Raw genomic sequence first — 26,089 nt, 5'->3', positions numbered from 1 at the left:
GACATTGCTTGATGAACTGCTTTTATTAACTTAAAAGGATAGAGCTAACATCTTTACAAATTTCTAATGAAATATATTTACCATCCAGAGATGGTAGGGTATACAACAGTGAGATTTTTTCTTAAAAAAAATTCTCAACAGAAAAATAACTTGGAAAATTAAACTCATTATCAGTGGTGAAAATACTACTTGTTCAGTTTTAGCAATCCTGTAATTAAAAGCCACAGTTGACAGAAACTGTTTTAAAAAGAAAATGACAAAGGCACGTGAATTTACAGCTTTGTTAAGGAATTGAGTTTCAACTTTACAAAGCTTTTTTGAATTGAGAATCTCTCTTTTGAAAAGCCTTAAAGCTGCATTAGTGGTAGACTGTGCAACTGAATACTAGTACCAACAACTTGCTTTGTGTTCTGTATTTATTTGCGTCCGAGTGGTGCCTTAGTACAACTGCTAATGCAAACAGTTGATGTCCATGCTTTCATTAACTACTATTTCTGGAATTTATTAGATAAAATATCAGTGGCTTGCACTGACATGATTTGACATAGCTGTAGTAGGGTAGAACTGTTGTGTAAGCTTAAATCTGGAGGTAAGTCAGGTTTTATTTATTTTTTCCTTGAGTATCATGGTTATCAACTGTATCTAATAACATAAAGCAGTAACAGTAAATTTATTCAATACAGTCCAGTAATCAAGTAAACGAACGTTTGGTATTCCAAAACAAACATTTATTTTTCTGACATGACAAAATATACCCCAGACTTTGAGGTACCCTATAGTGCAATCATTCTGTACTGGACCAATTAAAAGCACCTTCATTAAGCTCTGCAGTTGGATAGGTCTGTGCAGGATAACACTATTGACTGAATTTTCTCTCTCCAATTTTTTCCCCCTATGCCACCTGGAGGGGATCTCTGTCTTTCTCAGACACAATGATGTTGATTTTGTTCTGTAGGTGGATGGTGAGTGCCTCACGCAGCTCTGACAGGAAGCCTCGCTCAGTGTTACTGTGCTCACACAGAATAACACTTATCCCATTGGCAACTGCATCCAGCACATCATGGTGGGACATCTCTCCTGCCATTTTGAGAAAGAAATGTCATGAAGATCACAAATGGTGCAGTTCAGGTAACCAGGTCTCTGCAGTGTATGGAGCACCTCAGCTAAAAGCTGGTGATGTCATGGAGTATAGGCCATAATGGAAATGCAACACAGCCTGCTCAGTAGGAAAGTGGAACACTCTTGTTCTAGGGTTCTTTGAAAGACCCTGTATGCAGCTGGGTCAAACCACAGAAATTCCTTGCCATCTTTGAGTAGTTGTAAATTCTGCCAGTTTGGGCAGAAAATAAAAATGCTCAGAGTGGTCTGGAAAGGATGGAGGAAAGCAGTTCTGGGTCAGCTCTGCAGGGCTACACACAAGGGGGAGAAGGGGCAGCAATTCCTACAGAATGCAAGGCAGCCTTCACATTGCTGTGCCATGGGGAATAGCTGCCCCACTGCTGGAAGAGAGAATAATGGACTAAGTGGCCCTTTGGCTAGACACACTGTGGAGTTTCTTTGGAAGGTTCTGTAGACTACATTATATTCTGTTTTGCATTAGGGAATTCTGTAGGGAATACGGGAAATATATGTTGGCAAAGGAGAAATACACAGAATGAAAGTTGCAACTCACTGCCATCAGCACTGATTTTTGTTGAGATAAATGCTGTAAATCGATGTTTTAATTCAAGTATCTTTCACTGTGCCACACTACCAATTGATCCACGTTATTTCTACTTTAATGTTAGTTTGTCATTCCAATAACTAACCAATTTTTTCTCAATTATAAATAACAGGTAGTTCTTTGTGGTCAAATCTTTCAAAAGCCAGTCAACCCTCTTATTTTTTGCTGGGGTTTGTTTGTTTCTCTAATGACTGTTTTTTTAAAAATAATGAAACAGCAGTCTATTACCTGTGAGATAGAGGTCAGCTTCTGTTCCCTTCAGGACACTGCTCCCAGAACCAGCACATAGAGCAACCTTCTTCACTGGTGATTCTGCAGGATACAATGTGCCACAGTTCAACTCCCTCCCCTTTGTTGAGCCCTCATGTGTGTATTGCTAGTAATTGTTTCAATTAACTGCTACCTTGATTTAGAGTCAATGTAAATTTGTTGGAGGAAGAGACATCTGTCAGTTGGAAAGAGTCATGGGCCTATAACACCTCTGACAATACAACAAAATCCTCTGTGATAGATTTTTTCCAAGGGGCAGGAAACTTCTTAGAAAACTCCAGCACAGAGGCTGGCTGCTGGTGACCTTTCTCCTAGTGAGGTGTTAGTTGGGTTTCTGAAGTCTTTAATAAGCCACTACTGTTTGCAGGATTCGTGTTCCACCACCATTAGTTTCCCAAGTAATGATGTCACTAAGGCAGCACTTTGCCTCTGAGATATACTGGTTCCTAACTTTCAGCTCTCAGAAGGCCAGTCTTAATGCAAGCTGAAAGCTGCTCCATGCCAATAAAAATTGTCCATCTTCTGTGATTGCTAATTCCAAGTTATTACATATATGACAGTGACATGAACTTTAATTTTTCCTATATATTACATTCACTAAGGAGAGGGGACACACAACACAGGGAGTTTTCAAAATCTATTAAGGTTTTACAGTATGTTGCCTTGCAATTACTGTTGATTTAAGTGGAGTCACACCACATCATAAAAAGTCTTTGAAGTAGTTTGGGAATTTTTAGTGCAATTGTCAGTCTAATAAGATTTCTGCCTCCTAAATTACAACCAGCTCTTAACAAATTTACTCTCACAAATTCTACCAGCTGTGGTCCTTGGATTTTAGGATAGGTAGCTGGGATAAGAGGATGTTTACTCCACATCTTACTAATGACCCCACTGTTTCAGCTAGTTCACCTTCTTTATCTTATCCTTCATCAAAACACTGTTCTGTGTTCATAATGATACCATAAAGTGTCTTATTCTTAAAGTGCTCTGAATTTTAACATTCAGTCACAAAAGGGAACGTACAATCAAACAGTTCACCTTTGTGCCTGATATCCTGGGCAGGAAAAAAGTTTAGTGATTATATAAGTTACAAAAAATTATATCTTTCATTCAACTTGTACTGTCCTCCTTCACCACAACTAACCAATAGAATCCCATTAAAATACAGATAAGATTCTTTTCATATGACTGTAAATTCTAAGATGATGTTTCTTAACAGTGCTTCCTAGTTCTTGGAAGTAAACCTGGTGAAGACACCAGTGTTGCCCATTGTCATGCACCCACTGCTGCTCCCTGTGTTCCTGCAGTGCCAGCCCCGGCAGGCAGTCTGGCTCACCGCCCATTTACCGAGTGTCCTGCCCGCCCCAGGGCCAGGAGGATCACCGCCCATTTACCGAGTGTCCTGCCCGCCCCAGGGCCAGGAGGATCACTGCCCATTTACCGAGTGTCCTGCCCGCCCCCAGGGCCAGGCGGACGTGGGGGAGCCCCAGGTGCCCTTTGATGCGCTCCACTGTGTCTGACAGGGAGAGCGGCTCGCTCAGGGTGCACAGGCGTCCCATTCCAGTATGGGGAAGAAGAGGCTGAAAAAAAAAAAGAGAATTACTGTGAGAAAGTTGACTCCAGATGCTTGCATTGCTGTCCACACTGTACAGGATGAGTATATTGGGCTTGCAGGAACAACACTGAACTTTACAAAGAAGTATGTATGTGATGTTCTCAAATGTAACATATGAACTATGCCAGCCATTGGAACTGATTTAAGAATTAGTACAGGCCACATAAATAGTTTGATTGCTTTGGAAAATGGGTGTGGCTTCAGATTCCCATATGCCAGTATTTCAAAGCACTGGGGTAGCACTGGAAAGATATGATGCCACTGACTACTGCATTTCAGTGTTTATGATACTCTGCATTTCAGTTTTTAAGGTACACAGCTCCCACAGGTAATACATTCACAGGAAGTAACTTTGTGATTTTGTTACCTTCTGTAGTAAAAGAATCTCGGTCTTGTGATAAAGAAGGCTGTTCTGGGACAATAATGCTACCACCTCCAGTAGTGCTTTCTGAGAGCAGTTCAGACTGACTCGTGTTTGTTCCTCACCTTCAACCCTGAGGAAAGACATGCCTGGTGCTTGTTAAGAAGCTAGATAAAATTTTGGTGTTGTAATTACTATATTACAGCATTACAATTACTAATTTTGGCATTATAATTATTTTATCCCAGTGGCTGTTCTACCACTGAGAAAGGGAAAAAAGGCAGCATTGTAATTTCAAGCCTAGATTTGTCTTGGAAGAAACAAATACGGGAATTTAACTTAACTGTTCTTATCAAGTTTCCTGTTAATACCCTTCTTTAACACCCCTAATCTATGTGAGCTAGACTTGAGTTGCTATTACCATTTAGCATGACATAGATTGCCCAGAGAGGGACAATTATTCCTTAAGTTTCTCATTGTATTGCTGGAAAATACAGCAGCAGTCACAGAGGAACAAAATTATTAGAACAGAAAAATACAATTACAGCAACTTATTGTTTCAAACAACAGGAAGAATACAACACCAGAGAGTGGAGCAGATACCTGACTGGGAGAGTAGTGAGACAAGAGATCTCTGGGATGTCTTTGATTTTGGACAGGACTGCATCCAGATGCTCAGCATCTGCACAGAATTCTACCCGGTGAGTGCCCTCAGCTGGAGAGCTTGGCGCAGTTGATGGATGCAGTGGGACAGAAGTACAGGTGCCTGAGAAAACAGTACAAGATTGCTGGCTTATAAAGCAGGGTAAGTATTCTAACACTGCTTTAGCATTTATGTTTAACAGATGTGGCACAAAGATGCAAATTTTTCACTCAAATCCTTTTTTCCTGACCAGGACTGAGGGCTTTTCATTCTCCTGTCTCCATTAGGCACAGTCTATCTTAAGTCCAAAGAAGCTGATGGATATGTGTTATTTGCCATTCTTAATGCCATCAGTTTCATCCTAAGGATTGCACAAAACCAAAAAGAGTTCCTAGTTTGTATGACAGGCTGGAAAAGACACAGCTATTGTAATCTGTGAGCCACAATACAGGATAAAAATCTAAAATAATTTCACATAGTTTAAATACTTTGCAAACATTGAGATCTTGTATTTTATAAAAGAAAGGTGGTGATTTAAAGTCAGTGATATCATTGCACCCATAGTGGATAATAAATATGCTTCACCAGTTCCAGATATATCCAATAGTAAAGTCATGCAACTGAAAATACCTTCTTGTGTTTGTTATCTGGTATATTACCACCAAGATAAATGTCCGAAAATGCATTTAAGGTTACAGTACCATAAACATATTAGGAAAAATAAAAACAGTCCTCAAATCACACCTGTAAAAGCTGGCAGGCAAATGATGAAAGACCCCACCTAAAATAGCATATACATCTTTAATAATTTTAATTTGTTTATTCTTAACAGAATCTCACCCAGTCCCTTTGTTAGCCAGTTATTAACTCCATGAGGTATGGCATCGTACGCCGTATGTGGAGAATAAATCCCGATTCTGTTCTCCAAGGCTCGGACCACCAGCCGTTCCTTCCAGGTTTTCCACGTTACTCGCTTGAGTGGTGCGAATATAGGAGGGTGGTAAGAAAGAACGAGATCCGCTTTCTTCTGCACTGCCTCTTCCATCACCTCCTCAGTGAGGTCGTTAGTGAGAAAAAGGGTGTTCACAGTGTGGGGAGGGCTTGGTTCCACCAGCAACCCCACATTGTCCCAGCTTTCAGCCAGGGCGGGGGATGCGAAGTCATTCAGGGCAGAAACGAGCTCCCGGAGGTTCATGAGGGCGCGGACGGGCGGGCGGCCCAAGGCACAGACGCGGTGGAGAGGCGGGCGGAGCAGCGGCATGCGGGGACCTGTGCGGGGCGAACACAGGCCGGCCTGAGCCTGGGGAACCCGCCGCCCAAACAGCGGCCACGGCCGCTCGGGCTGCGGGCGCTGCCCCGCTGCCGGTCAGTGCGCCCGCCCACCCCCGGCACCACCCACCCAGTACCACTCGGTACCACCCGGCACCGGGCGCCCTCCCCGGCCCAGGGCTCCCACGGCACCGCGCTCACCTCCCGCCAGAGCAGGGCCGGCGCTGCGGGGCGGGACCTGCGCTCGGCCCCGCCGCTTCCGCCGCGCTCACGTTCCGCCGGGTGTGAACAGAGGCCCGCGGGAGAGCGGCCGCCTCTCCCCGGCGGGGGCTGGTTTGCATCAGCCCCGGCAGGTTAAGGCGTTCTCGGAGCCGAGCGGGCGGAGCCCACCTGTGCTGTGCGCGGCATTTCGGTGGCGGTACCTCGGGCAGGGAGGGAGCGGCAGCTGCGTCTGCCCTGGGTGAGGGGAGATGGGGGACATGGGGCCGGGGCTCCACCCGTGAGGGCGGCTGTATAGAGGAGCTATTACCGCGTAAATCTCTCGGCTTCTACGCAGCCACGGTTTTATTGCCGGCATTCTAAACACTTCATTTGAAAATATTACAAATATTTTAAAAATCTGATTGGGTGCAGTTACCTGTTTGTTGTAGGCGCTCACAGCTGTCACGAGTTGGCCCCAAATCACACTTCTGTTAGGTAATGGTATGTGACTTTTACTTGGGAATTTCTGCCATCTCCTATTCTGCCAGCTGCCACAATATTTGCAAAAACCGATTGCTTAGTAAAAATGTTCATCCTGGGAAAAAGTTTTTGCACTCTTCCCTGTTCTCTACGTGGTCTTTTTCTAGTTATTTTTCATATTTTATATGCTGCGTAGTTGCTTAATGCAAAAATTTAGCCACAGAGTCCCTGGAATGGCATCGTAGAAAAGTGTGGTGTAAAAACATGTAACCAAGAAATATTTTAGAACCAAAACCAAATGGGGATTGGCAGGAAAAAACCCAACAAATTACTTATGTTATGTTTACAGGAAATTGCTGTATAGAAGGCTACCTCAGATTTTGATGAGCAGGCATGGTAAGAATAAAAGCACATTTTATATGTTTTCTGAAATGGTCATCTCTTGGAAAGCAAATAGCTGCTCTCCATCTCAAAGGAATACATGTTTTACTCTGATGCTGTGAGGAGTTTGTCATGAAAAGTTCAGGGTTTTCATTTCAAACTTATAAAAAAAGATACTGTGAAAAGGAAAACAGGTTGATTTACATCAGTCTAAAACTTAATTATGCTTTCACTTTAGAGATCCCAGATTTTAATGCTGCTTTGGCATGTATTTGATAATCTAGTTTGGTTTCTTTTGCCACAGAAGCATTAGTCTAGTTGCAAGAACATACCTGTGCTTCAGCATATGTAAACCTCTGTACTCACGGGCTTTTAAAAGTATAGTAATTTGAGAAATAGAGATAAGACTATATATGTCTTAAACTGATCATACACCTTCTGTAGCATCTTCATGGACATTGTGGACAGCTGTCTCCTTTACTTGTACACTTTTGGAGCAGTATGCCAGAATCAGCATCATGCTGATTTTTATTAGTTTTGCTGTAGGGTTATCCCCACAGTAATTGTTTTTGCATAGTTTAGCACTTCCCATAGAAGCACTGTGATATATATGGCCTGTAGAGATAAATGTGATTAGGTCATTGGGTAACTGGTGCTGAATGCTGCCATTCAGAACTAGACTTATTAATCAAAGGGCTGTAGACATCAGTTGCTTCTCTAGTTATAAAGCAGTGAGGTATGTGCACCATCCAAAATAGATAAAACCTTGATTCTTCACCTTTACTTTCAAGTGACTGAGTAGGTCCTGTTTGCAAATGAATAATGTATTTCTGGAGTGTAACAGCATGCAACAGCTACTGCATTACCGTGGCAAACTTGATTTGTCCTGAAATGAGATGAAACCAAGTGCTTTCTGGTGATTTTACTGGAAATATGGATTGGTTGTGACAGTAGCCTTGCTTATGGCCAAATTTTGAAACAGTGGTTATATGCAGTGCAAACTTGCTTGTGTTCTTGATGGGGTTGGGAAATAAAACAGTGTCTGTTAGTATTTTATTGCTGATTTAATTATTGTTTTCTGCCTTTTGCTCAGGCTGTCACACTGCATACTGATGTGGGAGATATTAAAATTGAACTATTCTGTGAGCGTACTCCAAAGACTTGTGAAGTAAGTCATGTACCAGGAATAGGATTGCCTAGTGGTGAAACAAAGCAGTAGAAATAGTGAAGACTGTGGAGGAGGTGAAGTGGCTTTTGCAATTTCACCTTTTCATGTAATGCAATACCAACATTTTAAGGTGGTGCAGTGTCTGTTTCACTCATGGAACTTGTGCACTCTGTCTTACTGCCTGGACTTTCATGCCTGTTTCTCTCTTGATAAGGTTTAGTTAAGGGTGCTTCTTTTGAAGTTCCAGCATCTCCCAAATTGTCCTTTGCCTTTAAGGGGAAATAGAGCACCTAGCGTGGGATTCCCAAATTTCCATGGGATTATTCATAGCCTCACAGACTTGATTTTAGTTTGAAAGAGTGAGACTCCTTCACAGTTTGTCAGGGACCCCAGTTTTGAATTTTTACCATAAACTGAAATTGAAATAAATGTCATTTATTTTATGAAAAAGCTGAGGCATTAAGTTATTGATTACAAACTTACACGTGCCAAATAAAATTGTTGAATGGGAATGATACTTGAGAGTATGTCTTAGGCTTCTTGCTTCTTCCTCAAGTCAGACAGCCTTGCACTGAAAGCTTTTTATTCTTTGTGTGTGACACTATCAAAGGAGTTTATTAGCTATGATCTGCGGCACTACTCTGTGGAATTCGCATGGTCACAAAGTCAAGCAGAGGTAGAAGCATTGGTCTTGCCAATGCTGTCATTTTAGTAAGATAATACTATTTTCAGTTGTTTGTTAATATGGTTTGTTTGATTTTTGTAGAATTTCCTGGCTCTTTGTGCTAGTAACTACTACAATGGATGCGTATTTCACCGAAATATAAAGGGCTTCATGGTTCAGACTGGGGATCCATTAGGTAAATTCTTCTGTCTGGGTTTTTCTGTGGAAAAAAATGTACATAAAAATAAAATGTAAGGACATAAATAGGAATTAGGGGTATTAAAACCAAAATGTCAGTAAAGTAAAAATATAAGAGTTATTGTATTGTTGATAAGTGGTTTTTATGATGAGATTATTTTTTGTGGTGGGCTTACAGAAGTGCAGGCATTACCCCAATTTTAAGTAATCATGCATTCTACAAACTTGAGTTTTACCAGCTGTTTCCACAAAATATGATGGTTCTGTTGACTAAAGTGGAAGCAGGTACTACTGAGCTTTGTGTGGTTTCTGCCTGAAAGGCTGCATCTAAGGCATTTGGGGAAAATGTCCCAGACAGTGTCAGTTGTTTGGGAGAAAAGCTGATTCAGTTGGGTCTGTTCATACTCATACTGAATTTAATTTGAGGATATGTCAGTGTTTTCTTCTGCTGCTTAATAGGTTCCTTATATAGAGTTATGTCTTAGTGCAGTGTCAAGGAACATGCCTCAAACTAATTGCAGGCTGTCCAGGGTCTTTGTTGTAAAATGCTGTAACAGAACATAATTTCTGGATTCTTCAGTTGAAAATCCAGTAATTTCTACTGTGGTGCTTCTTTGTCAGGCACTGGGAAAGGAGGTAACAGCATCTGGGGCAAGAAGTTTGAAGATGAATTCAGTGAATATCTAAAGGTATTTCTGTGCTCTCAATAAGCACTTACATTTTCATTTGAATTTTCTCTAGAATGATTTTCTCTTGGTTGGAGAACAATAGCTTATTATTAAAATAGGAACAGGAATTTCTGTGTTTGACAAGTAAGGCTTGAGGGTTTTCATCACAGAAGTCAGAAGTAAAAAGAATTTCTGACAGCATTTTGCATGCACTGAGGGCAAAGAAGTAATTTTTCACTGTAAGAGCCATTTTGAAGAGCTAATTACTGATTCTGATAGAATATATTAGCAACCAAGATTTGCTCTTAATAATGGTATTGAGGAAAAGCTCTAAGTCATAGAGCACTTTGCCCAGGTCAGTTCTGGTTTCACAGATGTGTATTCATGCTAAGGTTTTTCCCCTTGTTCAGCACAGTGTCCGTGGGGTAGTTTCCATGGCAAACAATGGTCCCAACACCAATGGATCACAGTTCTTCATCACTTATGGCAAACAGCCACACCTGGACATGAAGTACACGGTGTTTGGAAAGTAAGTGATTCAACTGCACACCTCTGTCAGAGTGTGGGAAGGATCTGAGTATTTCAGGGCACGAGCAAGTGCTTGAGTGCCCTGAAATACTCAGAGTATGAACTTCTTCTCAGAGTCCGTCATGGATTAGTATTTCCTTTCAAAATACATTATTGGCCGCATAAAATGTTTTGGGTTTCTTATTTTGTATCATTTGCTTGCAAAGTCTTTGCCTTGGGATACTTGACTGTAAAGTGTTTTGAGATACCTCAACTGTGAAATTTAAATCGTTATTAGAAGGCAACTTCCAGAACTTGTGTTTTCCTTGTAGAGTTATTGATGGCTTGGAGACCCTGGATGAGCTGGAGAAGCTGCCCGTGAATGAGAAAACCTATCGACCTCTTAATGATGTTCGCATTAAAGACATTACAATTCATGCCAACCCCTTTGCTCTGTAGCCACAGAATGGTGCAACACATTCTGCAGAGACTGGTCAGATAATTCCCAGATTATGGGCTTTAAAGAGCCATCAAAAAGGGTTACTTCAGCTGGATCATATCTTTGCTTATTGAATGCAGAATTTTCAGAAGCTTTAACATTGTTTGGAAGTTGTCACAGAGAAGTCTTCTGCTTCAGAAGCCAGGTTTTCCAGAGTATCTTCCAGCATTTTGATTTTTAAGCATTGTTTTTTATACTTGTAAAATAAAAAAGTTTAATTTTTTTCCTAATCTTTGGTTTTTACATTATCTTTTTGAGTGATGGTATGTTAACGCAATGTTCTTTGCTATTAATTTCAGGCTACCAGTTTTGTGCAACTTTCTCATAAAGTGTCATCTTCCTTAGTCAGTTTTCTCAAAAGAGTAAAGTAAAATACATTTTTTTCCCTAGGTGAGAGCAGTTTCATAAATAGATGAAACCTTTCCCTCCCAAAAGATTAAAGAACATATTTAGAGAAGTGTTTGCTTTTGTGCTGCTGTGTTGGAATGATAACATCTTTAGCCTTCCCAAAAGATAGATGGGAGTAATTTCTTCTGCTTCTGGCACAACACTTTTGCTATGAAAGAGTAAGTATTTCTGTCCTTACATAGCTGTTGACTGAAACTAGATAACATGGATTTACTGTAGCTTGTTTTTCATGATTTTTTTTGCACAAAGACTAGGGGGTAAACAAAACAAAGAGCACTGTCCAAAAGGCTGTGGTCACATGGTGTTGAACAAATAAGAGCCATTTTGGACTTCTTCCTCCAATCCTGTTTCCACTCGGTGAGCATCCCTTAGCAAAGCCCATTTGAGTATATATATATATATATATATATACTCTTTGTAATCCTAGGGAGTCTCAAGGTCCAGCTGACTTGCAGTCAGCTTCAGGCCATTATTTGGAGACTTGGCCTCTTAATATAAGGAGAACATATTTGCAAGAGAAAGGTAGAGGTATGCCAGGTACCAATTACTGAGGTAATGAGAAGAGTTAATCAATGCTTGCTCGAGGGGACAAAGTTTCTATATTCTTCATGGAATGTTGCTTTAAGCTCCCAGCCCTTGTTCCAGGCCTAATATGTTTTAGTGTAATGCTTCAGTCAGGTAAAGGATTTTATTCTTTTAGCTCTGTGCTCATCTCTTATAACCAGCAGCAGAAGCAAGTAAACAGAAGCATGCAATGGCACACTTGACTGACGTGCAGGAGGAAGGATGTACTGGGGAATTTCCTACAGTGCAAAACAACTGTAAATAATTAATAATTTAAAATTGTACTGAACTGGAAACAATTTCAGGTAGTTTTTTCCTCCACAAAGAGAAGGCTGTTGTTACATAGAAAGTGTGAAATGCAGCAGCACCAAGTATTTTGCTCTCTGGAGGACATACATTAAATGTAGATACTTTTTTTTTTTTTTTTTTTTTAGTCTAATGTTGTGGATTGAAAGGAGAGTGATCCTATTGGGACAAAATTACAAACAAGCTTTTCAAAATTGTGTTCTGTCTGTCAGATACGGTAAGGCGATTCCAGAGGAGCAGCAGCCATGTGCAGGTCAGTGCAGGGACGATTATCAGCCCCCTCGGCAGGTACGGAATCGCCATTCCGCAGCTCGGAGTCCCCTGCGCCGCCCGCCTCCTCAGGCCGCCATGTTCTCTGCGTCGCCTTCTCGGGCGGGCAGAAAATGGCCTCGGCCGCTGCGGCGGGCCCGGAGCCCCTCGCGGAGCCCCTGCTCGGGCCGAGCACGGAGCCTTTCGCCGGGGCGGGGATCCGGGGCCCGCGGGGATCCAGGGCCGGCCCCGCGTCCCCCTCGCTCCGCTCCGCCCGCCCGCCCGGGGCCTGAGGGGCCGGCGGCGGCGCTGCAGCCGGCGTGGGGCTGAAAGGGTGAGGAGTTAGCTCGCTTTTCCTCATGGGGCAGCCTGGCAGGGAGATAACCCGAATTTTGTTGTCTCCCACAGAAAAACTTCACTGAAATCTTGAAAAAAAAATAGCTTCTTGCCCAAAATTCATACAAATTATTTAATTTTGATTGCCTAAGATGGCTATTTTAATTTGGACACAAGACTGTTTCAAAAGTATGTGTGTGTGTATATATATATATATAAAAGATAATTATTAAATCCCTGTGTTTTAAGAAAAATATAGGGGTCCTGAAATCATAAAGTAAAATTCAGTGAACCAATCTTTTAAAAGAAAAATAATTGTAATTTTTTTGTTGCTTTCCTACTTTGAGTATCTCACCTGAAAATCTGTTCCTTGCCATGTTTTTCTCCTGTAATATAAACTATGTGAATTTCCAGGGGCTGAATTTGAAATTGCTCCTGCTGTTGGTGGCCTGGTGTGTATCTGAATGCCTGAGTATCTCCCTGCTGAATGAATTGTTTTCTGACCTGAATTCACTTGAGTTCATTGACTGGCTGCTCAGTCTTGGTGCTGTTCCAGAAGAGCTATTGAAGGAAAAGATGCAAGAATGCAGAGGGGGATCTGATCTGTCGGAGATGTGCTGAGTGCAAGGTGCATCGAATATTTTTCAGACTTTATTTACTTTTTAGATAGATGTGGTGGGTTGACCCTTGCTGGGTGACAGATGCCCACCAAACCACACCCACTCTGTCACTGCTCTGCACAGCTGGACTAGGGAGAAAAAAATGGAACAAAAGGAACAAATTGAGATCAGGGAGAGATCCTTACCCAATACCATCACAGGCACAGACTTGACTTGGGGATATTAACTGAATTTATTACCAGTCAAAATCAGAGCATACTGAAAAGTTAAATCTTAACAGCATCATCCGCCCCTCCCTCCCTCCTTTCCAGGCAGTGCAGGGAGACAGGGAATGGGAGCACATTTAGTTTATCACACGTTGTTTCTGTCCCTGCTCAGGGAGAAGAGTCCATTCCTGGCTCCAGCATGGGGTCCCTCCCAGAGGAGGCAGCTCTCCATGACCCTTTCCAGCACGGGTCCCTTTCTGCCAGGAGCAGTCTTCAGGCACAGCCTGTTCAGTGCTTCCCCATGGGATCCCAAGTCTACCAGGAAACCTGCTCCAGTGGGTTCCTCTCTGCAGCTCCACAGGTTCCTGCCTGCTCCAGCACAGGCTTCCGCTGGAGTCACAGCCTTCTTTCAGGCATCCACCTGCTCTGGTGTGGTGTCCTCCACAGGCTGCAGGTGGATCTCTGCATCCCTGGGCTGCAGGGGCACAGCTGCCTCACCATGGGCTGCAGGGGAACCTTGGCTCCTGCACCGGGGGCACCTCCTGCCCTTCCTTCTCTACTGACCTTGGCTGTTCCTCTCGTTCTCTTCCTCATATTCTCACCAGTCTCTGAGTGCAATTACAAGGGTGCCATAACCTTTTTTTCCTTCCTAAATATTTTATCACAGAGGTGTTAGCATCATCTCTGCTTGGCCCAGCCTTGGCCACTGGCACCCCTGTCCTGCAGCTGGCTGTGTCCTGGAGAGAGCTGGCATTGGCTCTGTCAGACACAGGGAGAACCTTCTGGCAGCATCTCTCAGAAGCCAGCCCTCTAAGTCCCCCCAGCTACCAAAACCTGGCCACACAAAACCGGTACAGTAAGTGCTTTTAATGCAAGATCTGAGGGAGCTTTTAGAAGACTTATTTTTCTTTCTTTCTTTGGGAGTGGGGATTGTTATTCTGTAGAACTTGCATTTTTTTAGTGTCCTTTTTTCAGTGTAAATGTGCAGCATTTGCTGATGAGAGCATTTGCAGCTTTGATGAGAGTTGTCTATTAACAATTGTCCAAGTAGATTTTTACAGTTTAAACAATAGTCTAGAATAGCTTCAATGGTAATCCTTAAGTCTGTTTTGGTTTGCTTTACATTTTTAATAGCATACATAAATACCACGGGGTGACAGGTGGGGCTTTTTATTTCTAGGAACAATAAGGTATAAGGTGGATGTATCATAAGGTGTATGTTTTCAGAATTGATGTATAAAATTTTAGTGTTTTATGCATAGATGAACCTTAGTTATATTGTCAGCATGTACTAAAAAAACCACCTTTTTAGAAAAGGTTGCCATTGCTATAAACAATGTATATCTGAATATTCTTCAGAAATAGTTGCTCTTCTAATCACTGTTCAATCCCATCTCTTCAGGAGAGGCAAATGTGTAGCTGTGAAAATAATAAAAAATTATGGCACCTTTGCCTTCAGTCAGAGATGAGAGCTATGGGCTTTGGGTGTGCAGTATTTGATGCCCACAGGCCAGAGCAGAGCTCCTGCAGTCAGCCAGGGCCACAGCAGCCTGTTAGGCTGCACTCCCATTTGAGAGATGTCACATGCTGTTGAACTGTGCTCCAGCAGCACAGTGCTCTCTTTCTGGAGCTCTTGGACTGGCTTGGAGTCTGGTATCAAACCAGAACCTTCTGAATCCTTTCACAGCACTGGGACAGTCTCAGCCATGACAGGTTAGGAGTGCAGTGCATTCTCATGGACTGCTCCCTTGGAGCAGCACTAGTTCCTGTAAGTTACTGTGAACCTTAGGATGATGCAGCATCTGTAATTCTCCTCAGGTGGGTGAAAATATGCTGGAGAGGCAGGGACTTAGGAGAATGATTTATGCAAGAACTTCAGCTGCCTTCCTCCATGGTGCCACACGGAAGAGAGATGTGGGCACAAGGGAACGGTTTGAACAGAACATTTCTACACATTGCTTTCAGTCAACATTTTGGCAGCAGCTTGGTGTGAAGGATCACCTTCTTAACATTTGTAATTTACAAGCCATGCTAGTAACAGATGTAGATTCATCTGTCACCATCAAAAAATTCAAATATCTCATCTTGACAGTATTGCTGAAACTTGAGATTAATCAACAAAATTTTAAAAAAGAGGGTCAGGGGGAAAAAAACCTCAAGGGACAAAACCTAGTACACTCCACCTTACTTTACGAAACAGATCAGTACTGCCTCTTTCTTCCTTAATCTGAAACTGATTATTGATTGCAGGGTACAGTGAAAACGGGTAACTTCCTGATATTGGTAACTTCCTCTAACAGTGAACAAAAATGTCTCTCTGGATTTCCCTTCAGAGCCATGGCAAGGAACTGGGGTCTTTGCCATATCACATGGCAAAGAAAAGCAGGTAATTATAGTTTTATGTACTGGACTGCTCTGGTTTTATTTTCAGTATTTTTAGATTAGATTTAAGACCCAAACATCTCTTTGACAAGCTGCCTGCTCTGGTGGACTACTCCCAAATCAGTTCCCAAGTTGCAAACACAAATATTGGTAAACTTCTACCGACGGGCCGAAACAGAATATCAGATTAAAAAATACAGACTGTTTGTCTAAGGAAATGGAAATTTTTCTGTCAAGGACAGCTGGATTGGGATGAACAAAATCCTGGTGGCAGATACTTATCAACACTAAGGTAAGATGCGACAGGGAAAATGCTCTTGAGGACAGAAGGTTCAACCATAACTGTAAGCTAAACAACGAAACATTATTTTATTTCCATGAAGGCATTCATGACATGGCAGGATTCTGACCACAAGAGCCTCTTTGATGTGGCTCAGAAGATGCTGGATTTTGTCGCAAACAAGCACTGCCCTTATCATGCAGCACTTTTCTTTCTTCTCTCCATTGAATGGCAGAAAGAGGGCACAGGCTCCTGCAGCTAAGCAGGCTGAGGCACAGGGATCAAAGAAACTTGAACATTTGGTTATATTTTAACTGCCTTACTTTTTAGTCTGACTTCTTGGATACTTACCAAATACTGACACATAAAACTTACTTAATATACAGATGAACCTGGTTTTCAAACTCAGGGGATGTCAGCACTTTCAGCATGGAAAAGAGCACCCTAATAACAACATAGCGTTTTAATTTAATTTTATTCAACAGTCTTTGAATTTAGGCAAAAGACCTAGCACTTCTTTATACTTCATAGTATCAGTGGTGCTTTGCTTTCTTTTCAAATAAGGAGCAGAGACAGCTCTTTGCATTAAGTGTAAGGATGGCCTTTATTTGCTTAAAAAAAAAGTTACAAAGTAAGGAAGATCACCGTAGTATTGAACAGATTGCATTGTGATGACCAATTTTTTCATTTATTTTAGTAGGTGTACTCTGGTTACCAGTACTTCAGTTAATGCTCACTGTTAGCTTACTGTGTTACAACAGTACAGACTTCACCTTTTTTTTCCCAATCTTTCTGAATTGAACTGTCCTGAGAGTTTCCATTAGGAATTAAAGTTTCAGGGAGCAGATAAGTTGTTTGGTTTAGCGTGTGAGCTGCCAGCATAAAAGAATCTCTAAACCTCAGAGAGGGAGGGGTTGTGTTTGGCTGCCTTAGGTTGCAGCAGCTGTGCATTTACAGAGCAGCACAAGGCAGCTGCTCCCCTGCCCCAGCCCTGCCAGCAGCAGTGCTTGGCTCAAGGAAGCTGCTGGGCAGCTCCGTGTGGAACAGCCCTGCTTGTGCTTCCATGCGGGAAAGGGAAAAGGAAGGCATCCCGAGAGCTGCAAGGCACCGACAGTCCCTCAGGAGCACGGGCCACCAGTGTGACAGCCAGCAGGCTCACAGATGCCACTTTTTGTGCCCCACCATGGTAACCAATTCCTGCCACCACAACAGCTTCTCTCCTGCAGTGGGGCTCCCACCTTCCCCAGAGCTGGAATAGAGGATTGCTTTATGCTGGAAGTCTGGTAAAGGGATGACAAAGTACCTGGGGGACACAGACAACCACCTATGACAGGGGCTATCTGGTGGTACAGACTGCAGTGCCACACAAGCCATCGCCTCTTCCCTTGGGAGGCTTTTTTATAGTTTAATTTGCAAGCAGACTGCCCTAAGTGTCATTCACCATATCACATCTACTCCAATACAGACAGAAATCCCAACAGATGAAATGGATTTCACTGTGGAAGGCCTTATATTACATTATTACCGTAGAAAATACAGGAGGTAGAAGGTAACTGAAAGGACAAATGCAGGTTAAGAGTCAAATCTAACAGCTCCTGTAAGCTACTTGAACATGGTTTTAAAAACTAAATCCAGTATTCCATTAACTATAGAAAACAGTTAAAATAAATTGCCATGAGAGCCCTTATATCATGCTTGATACAGGGAGGTAGGATGTAAGAATCAGAAGGACACATGAGACATGACACTTATCTACAGCTCCTGTTTGCTTTACTGAGGCCAGAGTTTCACAGGTCAGTCACCCTCTTCAGCTTCAGACTCCGACTCTGCAACAGAGAAACCTCATCAGCAGCCTGGCCATGGCTCAGCCCCAGCCCTGAGCTCAGCTGCTGCCCTGCATCCTGCACAACAGCTGCTGCTGGATCCACAGGGATTGTCCTGGCAAGCTTTTCTAGCCAGGACCAGGGGAGGAGGCACACTGGTCTCAGAGGGGCAATTAACATCCCCCACTCCAAAACACAGCATTATTTGCATTGGGGTTCCCAAAATGAACAAGCTCCACATGGGAGCTAAGCTGATGGTTACCTTCTTCAGCATTCTTGAGCCATTCAACAAACTTCTTCATCTGCTCCAGAAAAACACTCTTTCCTTTTGCAAGATGAGCATCTTTATACCACTTGAGGATGGGTTCTTCACTCAGAACTTCAGCTGTAAAGATGGACAAGAGCAGTGTTAACACAGTGAACTGCTGAGAACCTGAGTGGCAGCCTTTGCTTCCTCTCCTAGGAGCATCACATACTCCTCTGGGTACAGCTGGACAGACCTGCACTAGGAGTGCCTTCAGCTTTGAAATTCAGAGAACCAGGCATTTTGGATGGTTCCTCATGCTGGGAGTTTCCTCAGTATTGTATCCAGGAGCTGCACTTTCACTCCCACTAACAGTCTGGAGGGTTATGGAGTTATTTGAGATGGCACACTAAGCAAAGGTTCAGTCAACAGCTAAGAACAGATGCAAATTCTGTTGAAGTCCAAAGTAAACACTTCCTGTGGTGCAGGTGTTTAGATTTTACAAGTACAGTACAGTCTTCAGTTTAACATGTTTCCACAGGCGCACAGCTTGTTTTTTTCAGTACCACCTTTTAAAGACATTTAAAAAGAGCCTGAAACATATTGGTGGTCTCAACCTTCAGCTGCTCACACTCAGTGTTTAAAAGAACTAAGAATAAACTATCATGAAACTTAACAAAATGCCTTAAAAATCTAAATTTAGCTTTGTTTTGCAACTCTTAGGCAGATCCACTGTAGACAGGCAGCATCTTTGTCTTGCACTTCCCCATGTGCAAAGGGCCAGCCACATGCACCTTTGCATTTTTACTAACATGAGGTAGAAAATTTTTTAGCTTAGGAAGTGCAATCTTGTAGCACTGATCTCCCGTTTCAGAAGCTTTAAAAAACCCAACCAACCAAAACCAGCCCCTCCAAAAACCTACAAACCCCTGAAACTACAACCCCACAAAGTTACCTTTGTAGAAGAGCACCACTATTTTCTGGAAGGCCTTCATGAAGTGAATGTTGTCATAACAATACTCCTGAATCTTCAACAGAAGAGTCAGCTCTGACTGACCTTGGGTGGTGAAGGCAGCAAGTAGAGGGCTGTATTGCTGTAACAAGAACATCAGATTGGCACACACAGAGCACTTCTTATTTACCACCTGACTAAAGCTGGTTTTGCAGTTTCCATCAGCCACTGCTTAGAAATTTGCAACCACAGCCCCACCCCAGAACAGCTCTGCAGCAGTCACTGCCTCTGCCTCAGGCCCTTGGCCTGTAATACTCCTCACAAGGGGAAGAATTCCCCATCTCATTCTGTCTCTGCACTAGCAGAGTTGTAGCTTTAACATTTAAAATGGAGCTGAGACAGAAGGAAAAACAGGCTCTACCTAAGGGGTGCAAAAGTCTGTACTGAAGTTACAATACCTTCAAATGCTTAATGGCTTGCTCTGCTACCAGCTCCTCCTTTTTGTTCCACTCCACTGTGCTCATTACACTTGACCAGATTATGGTTACCACAGTCTGTTCTGAGATGTTGTTTTTCTTCATCTCCTCCTTCACGTACAAGATGATCTGCCAGGAGGGTAAGAGTAAGCAAGAGGCCACATATGGCACTAATCTAAATTAAAACTTCTCTTCTAAAGGTAACCCAGAAGGTTTCAGAATGACAACCAACCTTCCTGATCATACAGCAGGATTCAGGACATTAAGAAAAGACCAAAATGCTCATATCAACCCCCCCCTGCCGTCCATCATTTCAGTTGCCAGTGAGAGCTAAGTTTAGTATGAAAGAGGCCCAGAAAGCACCTGCACTTCGTGTACAAACACCTACATCCTTGAATGGATCTCCCCGGGACATCTGCTCCTGCAGCTCCTTCTGCAGCTCCTTCCGCGCTCCTATGGATTGCTGGTTCCGAACATACTCAGACAGTTCCTTTAGTCCTGCTTCAGTGAAGTACTTGGAGAAGTGTTCAACGCTTTGTTTGTTGGCTGGGAAGAGTTCCTGGAAATGAAGTTTTACAACTCTTTTGTAAAAGAAATTTGTGTTGAGTACTTTGCAGGCAAATGCTGTTCACGAAAGTGGCTTATGGAGCAGCAGAGTGGTTCCAGTGGTACTCACCATGAGCCTGTTGTCCATGTTTACCTTGCGAAGACTGACAGCCACTGCATTGATGTCTTTCTCATTTATCCATGATTTGAACAGCTTGACTGCAAAAGCTGCAGAAACACCTGTGCAGTCAGAATAGTTTGATATTAGTGAAATTCAAAACACAGGGAACCATAAGGCCTGAGTACAGGGTACGTCGTTTGTCAGACTGCTCAGAGCAGCAGCTGTGCTTCCAACCCCAGCACAGTCTGCAGTACTTCTCCCTGCCCAAGGACACTGCAGCCTCGAATTGGACTTTTCCTACAACTCAGCATCACAAAGTCTTCCCTGTACTAAACTCAACTCTTCCTGCTGCAATTTAGGAAGTAACCTAAAGACATGACACACATTTTGCATCCTGAAAGGTCCCTCTCAAAAATACAGTGGTGCCTTGCTGGGCAACACTAGTGATGGCAACCCCCAGTGTCAGGCAGGGAAGTCTTACACACAAGCTTCCTTTAAGAAACTGATTTTCTGAAGTCTTAACAAGATCTTCCAGGTTCACAGGAGCATCACATTTACCTTTGCTAATCCTGTAGTCAATCTATCACCAGAGGAAGCTTGTGAGCTGCACGGATGTAATGTCATCACAGTTTCTACCTACTTGTCATGGTTCTGTCTCCCTACCTAAGGGAGGAGCTGGGCCACACTTACCTTCTTTAACCAAGTTCTCATTGTAGAGACTGTTGAGAATTGATGCATTGAGTGTCCCGTTGGCAAGCAGAATACCCGTCAGCATGGCCAGTTTGTTCCGCTCAGATTCTGAGAACCCTTTCAGGAACAGCAGCAACTGCAGCACAAGTAAGAAGAGCTGCATAAAACTACCATCTCTTACTAAACTCTGGCCACTGCCTGTGTTAAACACTTTTGTTTCATCAAGCTAGCAGAAGCATCAGTCACTGGTAGTCATGCAAGCCAGCCATTCTTCTATGAACAACTTTCAAGGGTTGCATTTTAATAATCCATTTTATGATATAACCCTTCTACAGAGTGATTAACTAGCAGAATGTGAAGGTTTATTTGTCTGTTGATAAAAAAATCACTCCATACCTTTTTGACTTCATCTTCAAAGCCTTTCTCCAGGTACTTGTAACGCCTGATTAGCTTGTTAAAAACCTAGAAAGACAGAGAGTACATTATTTTTTGCTGTGAACTATCATTTGGTTTGAATTTTAAAAACTAAGTTCAGTAAAAATAGGTCTGAACTCTTTAGAGCACCCACAGCTTGGAACACTTCTGCTGTACCACTTCCAGTATGCTTAAAGCCATGCATTATTTTTACGTTAACGCACAATTACACAAACATTTAATTTTTGACCATTAAACAGCTTTAAGTGAAATTTCCTTAATTTCAGCACTAACCTGAGCAAATGCTTGCATGGTTTCTAGGTCTTCCTGTGCTGCAAACACACAGACATTTGTGCGTGTCATGTCGTCTGCCAGGGTCCCGCCCGGGGCTGCAGGAGGATTTCAGCATTAGTAGTGCTACTCCCAGTGAGGGCACTGAGCAGTCTCCAAGCACAACTCCAGCACCCATAGCATGCAACACATTTTCCTGTCATGAAGAACTCAATGACCTGATCACCACAGACACCCCTACATTTCCCTGTGTTCCACTGCTGCACCAGAACTTTACAATCAGCTTCAATTTGAACTTTTAACTATTCTGGCTGCCTACTGCTAAAGGGATGGACAACACATCTTGTTTCCATATGAGTAAGTTAACAAGGCCATATGAGCTCCTCTTCCCTTAAAGGAAGCCACTGAAGCTGCTTAATTCCAGCAGTGTCTTTTCAGTGTCTGCTGCAATAGTGCTGCTTCATGCCTTTCACATGACAGTAAGTTACAACAGCAGACTGAAACATGAAGAGACACACAGTCCAAAGTTCAGTGCTGCAGAGATGAGCTTGAAACCTTAGTTATTTAGGCTGCTTCACTAATGAAGGTGCATTCAGGTCACCAGCTCTGGTGCCAGAACGCCACATCATCAATTTCTATGCCATTCTACATACAATGGAGATCCTTTGTTATGAATTAGTCAGAAACATGACTTTAAAACCAGAAGCTGGTAAGGCAACAGGATGTCAGTTTTTATTCTGGCTTCCTCTGACTGAAGATCAAAGCTGGTCTTCCTTAGCTACCTGCTACAGACAGGGAGTTGAGTAAAGCACCCCATTATCACTACTAACAGCAATGCCTTCTTCCCTTCCCCATCAGACTCATTCCTAGAAGGAACACTTCCTAACGCAGGAGGATGCACTGGTTAGGACTCTTGAATGTAAACCCACATATTGTAACCATTACAGTATGGGCTTACCTGGTTAGTGAGCATCTGTCCCTCTTTGTACACAGAGTGTGTACCTGAGTTTGCAAGACTTTTCATCATCACATTTCACTTCCTCAGTCCCTGTGTTTTCTGCCAACTCGACCACCCTCTCATTTCTCACTCCCTGATGGCTGCTAGAGCCCATGACCTCACTATTGTCAACAACAAGTTGTTTGTAACAGCATGTCCAAGACTAAGCAATTCAGATCCTTCTGTAAACAAGTTTCCTTTCCAAAATAACAGGGCAGGATGCATAAATCATAGGAACATGTCAGAATCTTTCAGGGCAACTACTGGTCTTGTTACTACAGACCATGCATCTGAAACAAGCAACCCGTCTCTCATCATTAGAAGTGATCTTGATCAGAGTCAAGATCTACTCCTGGTTAAAAAAAAAAAAAAAAAAAAACCAAAAAACCAAAAACCCAGCCAGCAAAAACTAGCCAAACAAACAAAACCAACCACACCCAGCACACCCGAAAATCCAAAGTACTTTCTTCTAAGCAGAGTTTGTACAATCTACACTTCAAGGAATGCAAACAGACTCAAGTAAAAGTGAGGCAGGTTACAGAGAGCATTTCTACAGTAACTGCTTAGGCACCAAGATGATCAGGTGGTTTACCACAGCTTAGCTCAAACCCTGTTCTACACACTCAATGGGCTCTTTAGCAGAGATTTTGCACTGAAAGGAAATGCAGCTTTTGCAGAGTGAAGTGAATGAAGCTGACAGCAGCCACATGACAGGGACTTACCCAGCATTCCACCAGCCACCAGGATGTCAAAAAGTGTTTCTGCATAGCGGCGATAATCAAGTTTTGCACCAGAAGCATCAAGAAACTTTGCTACTGCCTCCAAGTCAGTGCCAGTTTCAGTTAAACCTTGAATAATACAGTCTTGGAACTGAGTAGGGTCAAACCTCTCTTTTTCATCTGTAAAGCAAAAATGTTGAAATAAGATTTCCATTAAGAGTTCTTTGTGATGATCATTACTTGGCTCTAATAAAGGTTACCTGACTTCTCAGTTTGATTCTTATACCCCTCTTCTCATGATAGATCGCTCTTTCCCTCCAAAACCAGAGACATAGCTCATGCTGAAGGCAATTTTTAATACATGCCCCGATAATTCAGTACATTTAACTCCATTACTCATGTTTTATCTCAGCTTTTTGGGCCTCTCTCTGTTTCAGATGAAATCTTCTGACTGACAAACTGTGTACCATGATCACATCCAAGTCACCTGGGAATTCACTTTTTGGTTGTGAAGACCATGCCCTCATCTTGAACTGCAGCTAGGTGAGTTTGAGGCAGTAACTCTTCCTCAAGTGCTTGGAGAAAACTAGACATAGGAGCTAACTTAATGGCCTTAACTGCAGAGCTATTGAGCAACCTTTGCTGTTGTTAAGCAGAACACTCCAGATGCATCTTCACACCTGATACATGAGCTGATCATTGCCTTGTTTTTACTACAGGCAGGGCATAGTCGACATGCAACAAATCCACCCATATAACACAAAGCCTTAAAGAGGTCTTCAACTTTTCCTCATCTCAGTTTGTCCTTAGATTATAGAAATAATGAGATCAGAAGCTTCCAAAGACAAGAGAACTCAACTGCAGATCTTATTTTGAGTGCTGTCTACAGCACAGCTTAGCCAATTCTGTTAGCAGGCTAATAGGGCATACTGGTGTCCAGTGTCAATTCAAGTATAAACACACTGGTAAAAAGCTGGGTGCCAGTTTGGAAATACTGGATCAGTTATTTTCCAGGGCATAACTACAGGGCTTATTCTTCCAGAAGAGTTGCTTCACAGCCAAACTATAGTTAAATGCTTAAAGAGACTAAACCCCTAGCAGCTGGCATTCATTTGCTGGACAGACCACAGCAAACTCTAATGTTCAAGAGATTTTTGAGGTGCTTTGACATGCAAACAGGTTCTATAAATTCAAGTGTGCTTCTGCATGTACAGCATGCCTAAAGCTGCCTGTCAGATCTGGAACACTGTTGGTATACAAGTAAAACTGTACTGAACAGAAACTTTAAGAGCGTCCCTACTTCTTCTTCAGGCTGGAAAAAAGCTCCACAAAATACTAGGTCACTCATCCCACCTCTTCAGTGACTAACTTCTTATGGAAGTAACTGTGCATGCAGAGAGACAGGCCTTTGAATATCCCATACTTAGGGGGTTTTTTGGATGTTGACTGGGAGATAGGTGGGTAGGGGGATTTGTGGGATTTTGTTGTAGGTTCTTTCTGTCAATTTTTAAAAATTTAAAAAAAGAAAATATAAGTTTTATTCAGTGGCTAAGACTGAAATTCTTCCTATGTTAGATACTCCTCAGATGTATGCATTAACCTGCAACAAGCTTGTGCTGGAGTTCCTCTATAATTCAGGGGTACTAGATCCTTCTGCTTGCAGGCTACACATCCAGGACAGTTCTAGAATGATCATCTTTAAGGCAAAGGTTATTACAGTAAATTCAGTGACAATTCTGACGGCCAAATACTAATATTTTTATTAGTGCAGAAAAAGTTCCAGTCAGCCTCAAGACTCTGCACTTAGCATAGTCTCATGTAAAAAATTTACAATGAACACATGAAGGCACTGGTTTGCTTACTGACAGAAACCGAGGTTTTACCGGAAACATATCGCTGGCAGCCGGTCCGGGCAGCGGGCACGGTGCGGTAACTCACCTCTTTTTCTGGTTTTAAAACGCTGGCCCGATAGTGTCGGCTTCTGCGGCTTTTGATTATTCATAAAAGACACCCTGCAAGGAAGCAGAGACACCCGTGAGGACGCTGCGGGCAGGGGCCGCTCCTCCCTCCCGCTCCCGCGGCGCTGGGCGGCTGCGGGCGGCGCCGGCCCCCGCCCGGCTCCCGGCACGCACCGGGCTCCCCGGGCGGAGGCGGCCGCAGGGCGGAGCCGGGGCCCGCGCGGTGCCCGTGCCCATGCCCATGCCCCTGCCTCTCGCCCCTCGGCCCCGCCGTACGGCCCGAGCTGGCGGTGCCGGCGGTGCCTCCGCTGCCGCCCAGGCCGCCCCGCGCCCAGGTGCCCGTGCAGGGGAGGAAGAAGGGGTGCACCCCCTCTCTCCCCGGCCTCCACCGCAGCGCGGCGCGGCCCTTACGGCCCAGGCTGCCGCAGCCGGCCGCCCGCCACCCGCGCCCATCTCCTCACCGACTTTAAGGCAGAGAGAAAATGCCCGAGCGGCCCGGAGCGGAGACGGGCAGGAACGGCAGCGAGGAGCGGTGGCAGCGAGAGCTCTGCGAGCGGAACCGACGCCAGAGGAAGAGGGGAGGGCCGCGCTCCGCCCCGCCCCGCCCGAGAGGATGGAGGGAAGGGGCGGGGAACGGGGCCGGCTCTCTCGGGGCCGCACGTACCGCCTGACTCCTGGCTCCCCCCGGGGGTTTCTGCCCCGCGAGGAGCTGCCCCGCCGAGCCCTGCCCGGCGTGACCGTGCCCATGTCCCCCGCGCTCCCTGCGGCGGAGCCAGCCCGGCACCGCAGGGACACCTCCCCTCTGGCCCGATCTGCGGCCCACGGAGCGCGGGTGATAAGTGCGGGTCCGGCGCCGGAAC

The 26,089-nt window shown here is 43.7% G+C and overlaps 3 protein-coding genes across 8 annotated transcripts; 1 reads left to right on the top strand and 2 right to left on the bottom strand.

The window, feature by feature from the left end:
* Positions 1-31: 31 nt before the first annotated feature.
* On the bottom strand, positions 32-5,873 carry NIF3L1 (NGG1 interacting factor 3 like 1). The gene is made up of 6 exons (XM_074548250.1): positions 5,453-5,873; positions 4,573-4,735; positions 3,976-4,102; positions 3,435-3,573; positions 1,952-2,035; positions 32-1,077 (listed from the first exon to the last, which is right to left on the bottom strand). The coding sequence occupies exons 1-6, from the start codon at positions 5,871-5,873 to the stop codon at positions 893-895; spliced, it is 1,119 nt and encodes a 372-aa protein (XP_074404351.1). The 3' UTR covers positions 32-892.
* On the top strand, positions 5,847-17,609 carry PPIL3 (peptidylprolyl isomerase like 3). Of its 5 annotated transcripts, none has more exons than XM_074548251.1 (8): positions 5,847-5,977; positions 6,912-6,958; positions 8,037-8,111; positions 8,878-8,971; positions 9,595-9,662; positions 10,052-10,170; positions 10,481-11,213; positions 12,054-17,609. In XM_074548251.1, the coding sequence occupies exons 2-7, from the start codon at positions 6,956-6,958 to the stop codon at positions 10,605-10,607; spliced, it is 486 nt and encodes a 161-aa protein (XP_074404352.1). In that variant the 5' UTR covers positions 5,847-5,977; positions 6,912-6,955; the 3' UTR covers positions 10,608-11,213; positions 12,054-17,609. The 5 variants fall into 5 exon arrangements, with proteins under 5 accessions (XP_074404352.1, XP_005484247.1, XP_005484249.1 ...); XM_005484190.4 differs by lacking the exon at positions 5,847-5,977 and adding an exon at positions 6,139-6,278; XM_005484192.4 differs by lacking the exon at positions 5,847-5,977 and adding an exon at positions 6,160-6,299.
* Positions 16,584-25,830, bottom strand: BZW1 (basic leucine zipper and W2 domains 1). Of its 2 annotated transcripts, XM_005484196.4 has the most exons (12): positions 25,691-25,830; positions 25,210-25,283; positions 23,275-23,451; positions 21,559-21,653; positions 21,247-21,312; positions 20,851-20,986; positions 20,170-20,279; positions 19,882-20,052; positions 19,476-19,622; positions 19,021-19,159; positions 18,084-18,206; positions 16,584-17,824 (listed from the first exon to the last, which is right to left on the bottom strand). In XM_005484196.4, the coding sequence occupies exons 2-12, from the start codon at positions 25,271-25,273 to the stop codon at positions 17,793-17,795; spliced, it is 1,260 nt and encodes a 419-aa protein (XP_005484253.1). In that variant the 5' UTR covers positions 25,274-25,283; positions 25,691-25,830; the 3' UTR covers positions 16,584-17,792. The 2 variants fall into 2 exon arrangements, with proteins under 2 accessions (XP_005484253.1, XP_026647521.1); XM_026791720.2 differs by lacking the exons at positions 25,210-25,283; positions 25,691-25,830 and having other exon boundaries at positions 21,648-21,653; positions 23,275-23,352.
* Between the last annotated feature and the right edge of the window lie 259 nt (positions 25,831-26,089).

This window comes from Zonotrichia albicollis, chromosome 10 (assembly GCF_047830755.1).
Source record: "Zonotrichia albicollis isolate bZonAlb1 chromosome 10, bZonAlb1.hap1, whole genome shotgun sequence".
In the NCBI taxonomy this organism is placed as follows: domain Eukaryota; kingdom Metazoa; phylum Chordata; class Aves; order Passeriformes; family Passerellidae; genus Zonotrichia; species Zonotrichia albicollis.
The sequence above is the reverse complement of the archived record's forward strand: the minus strand, read 5'-3'. Positions and strand labels throughout refer to the sequence as shown.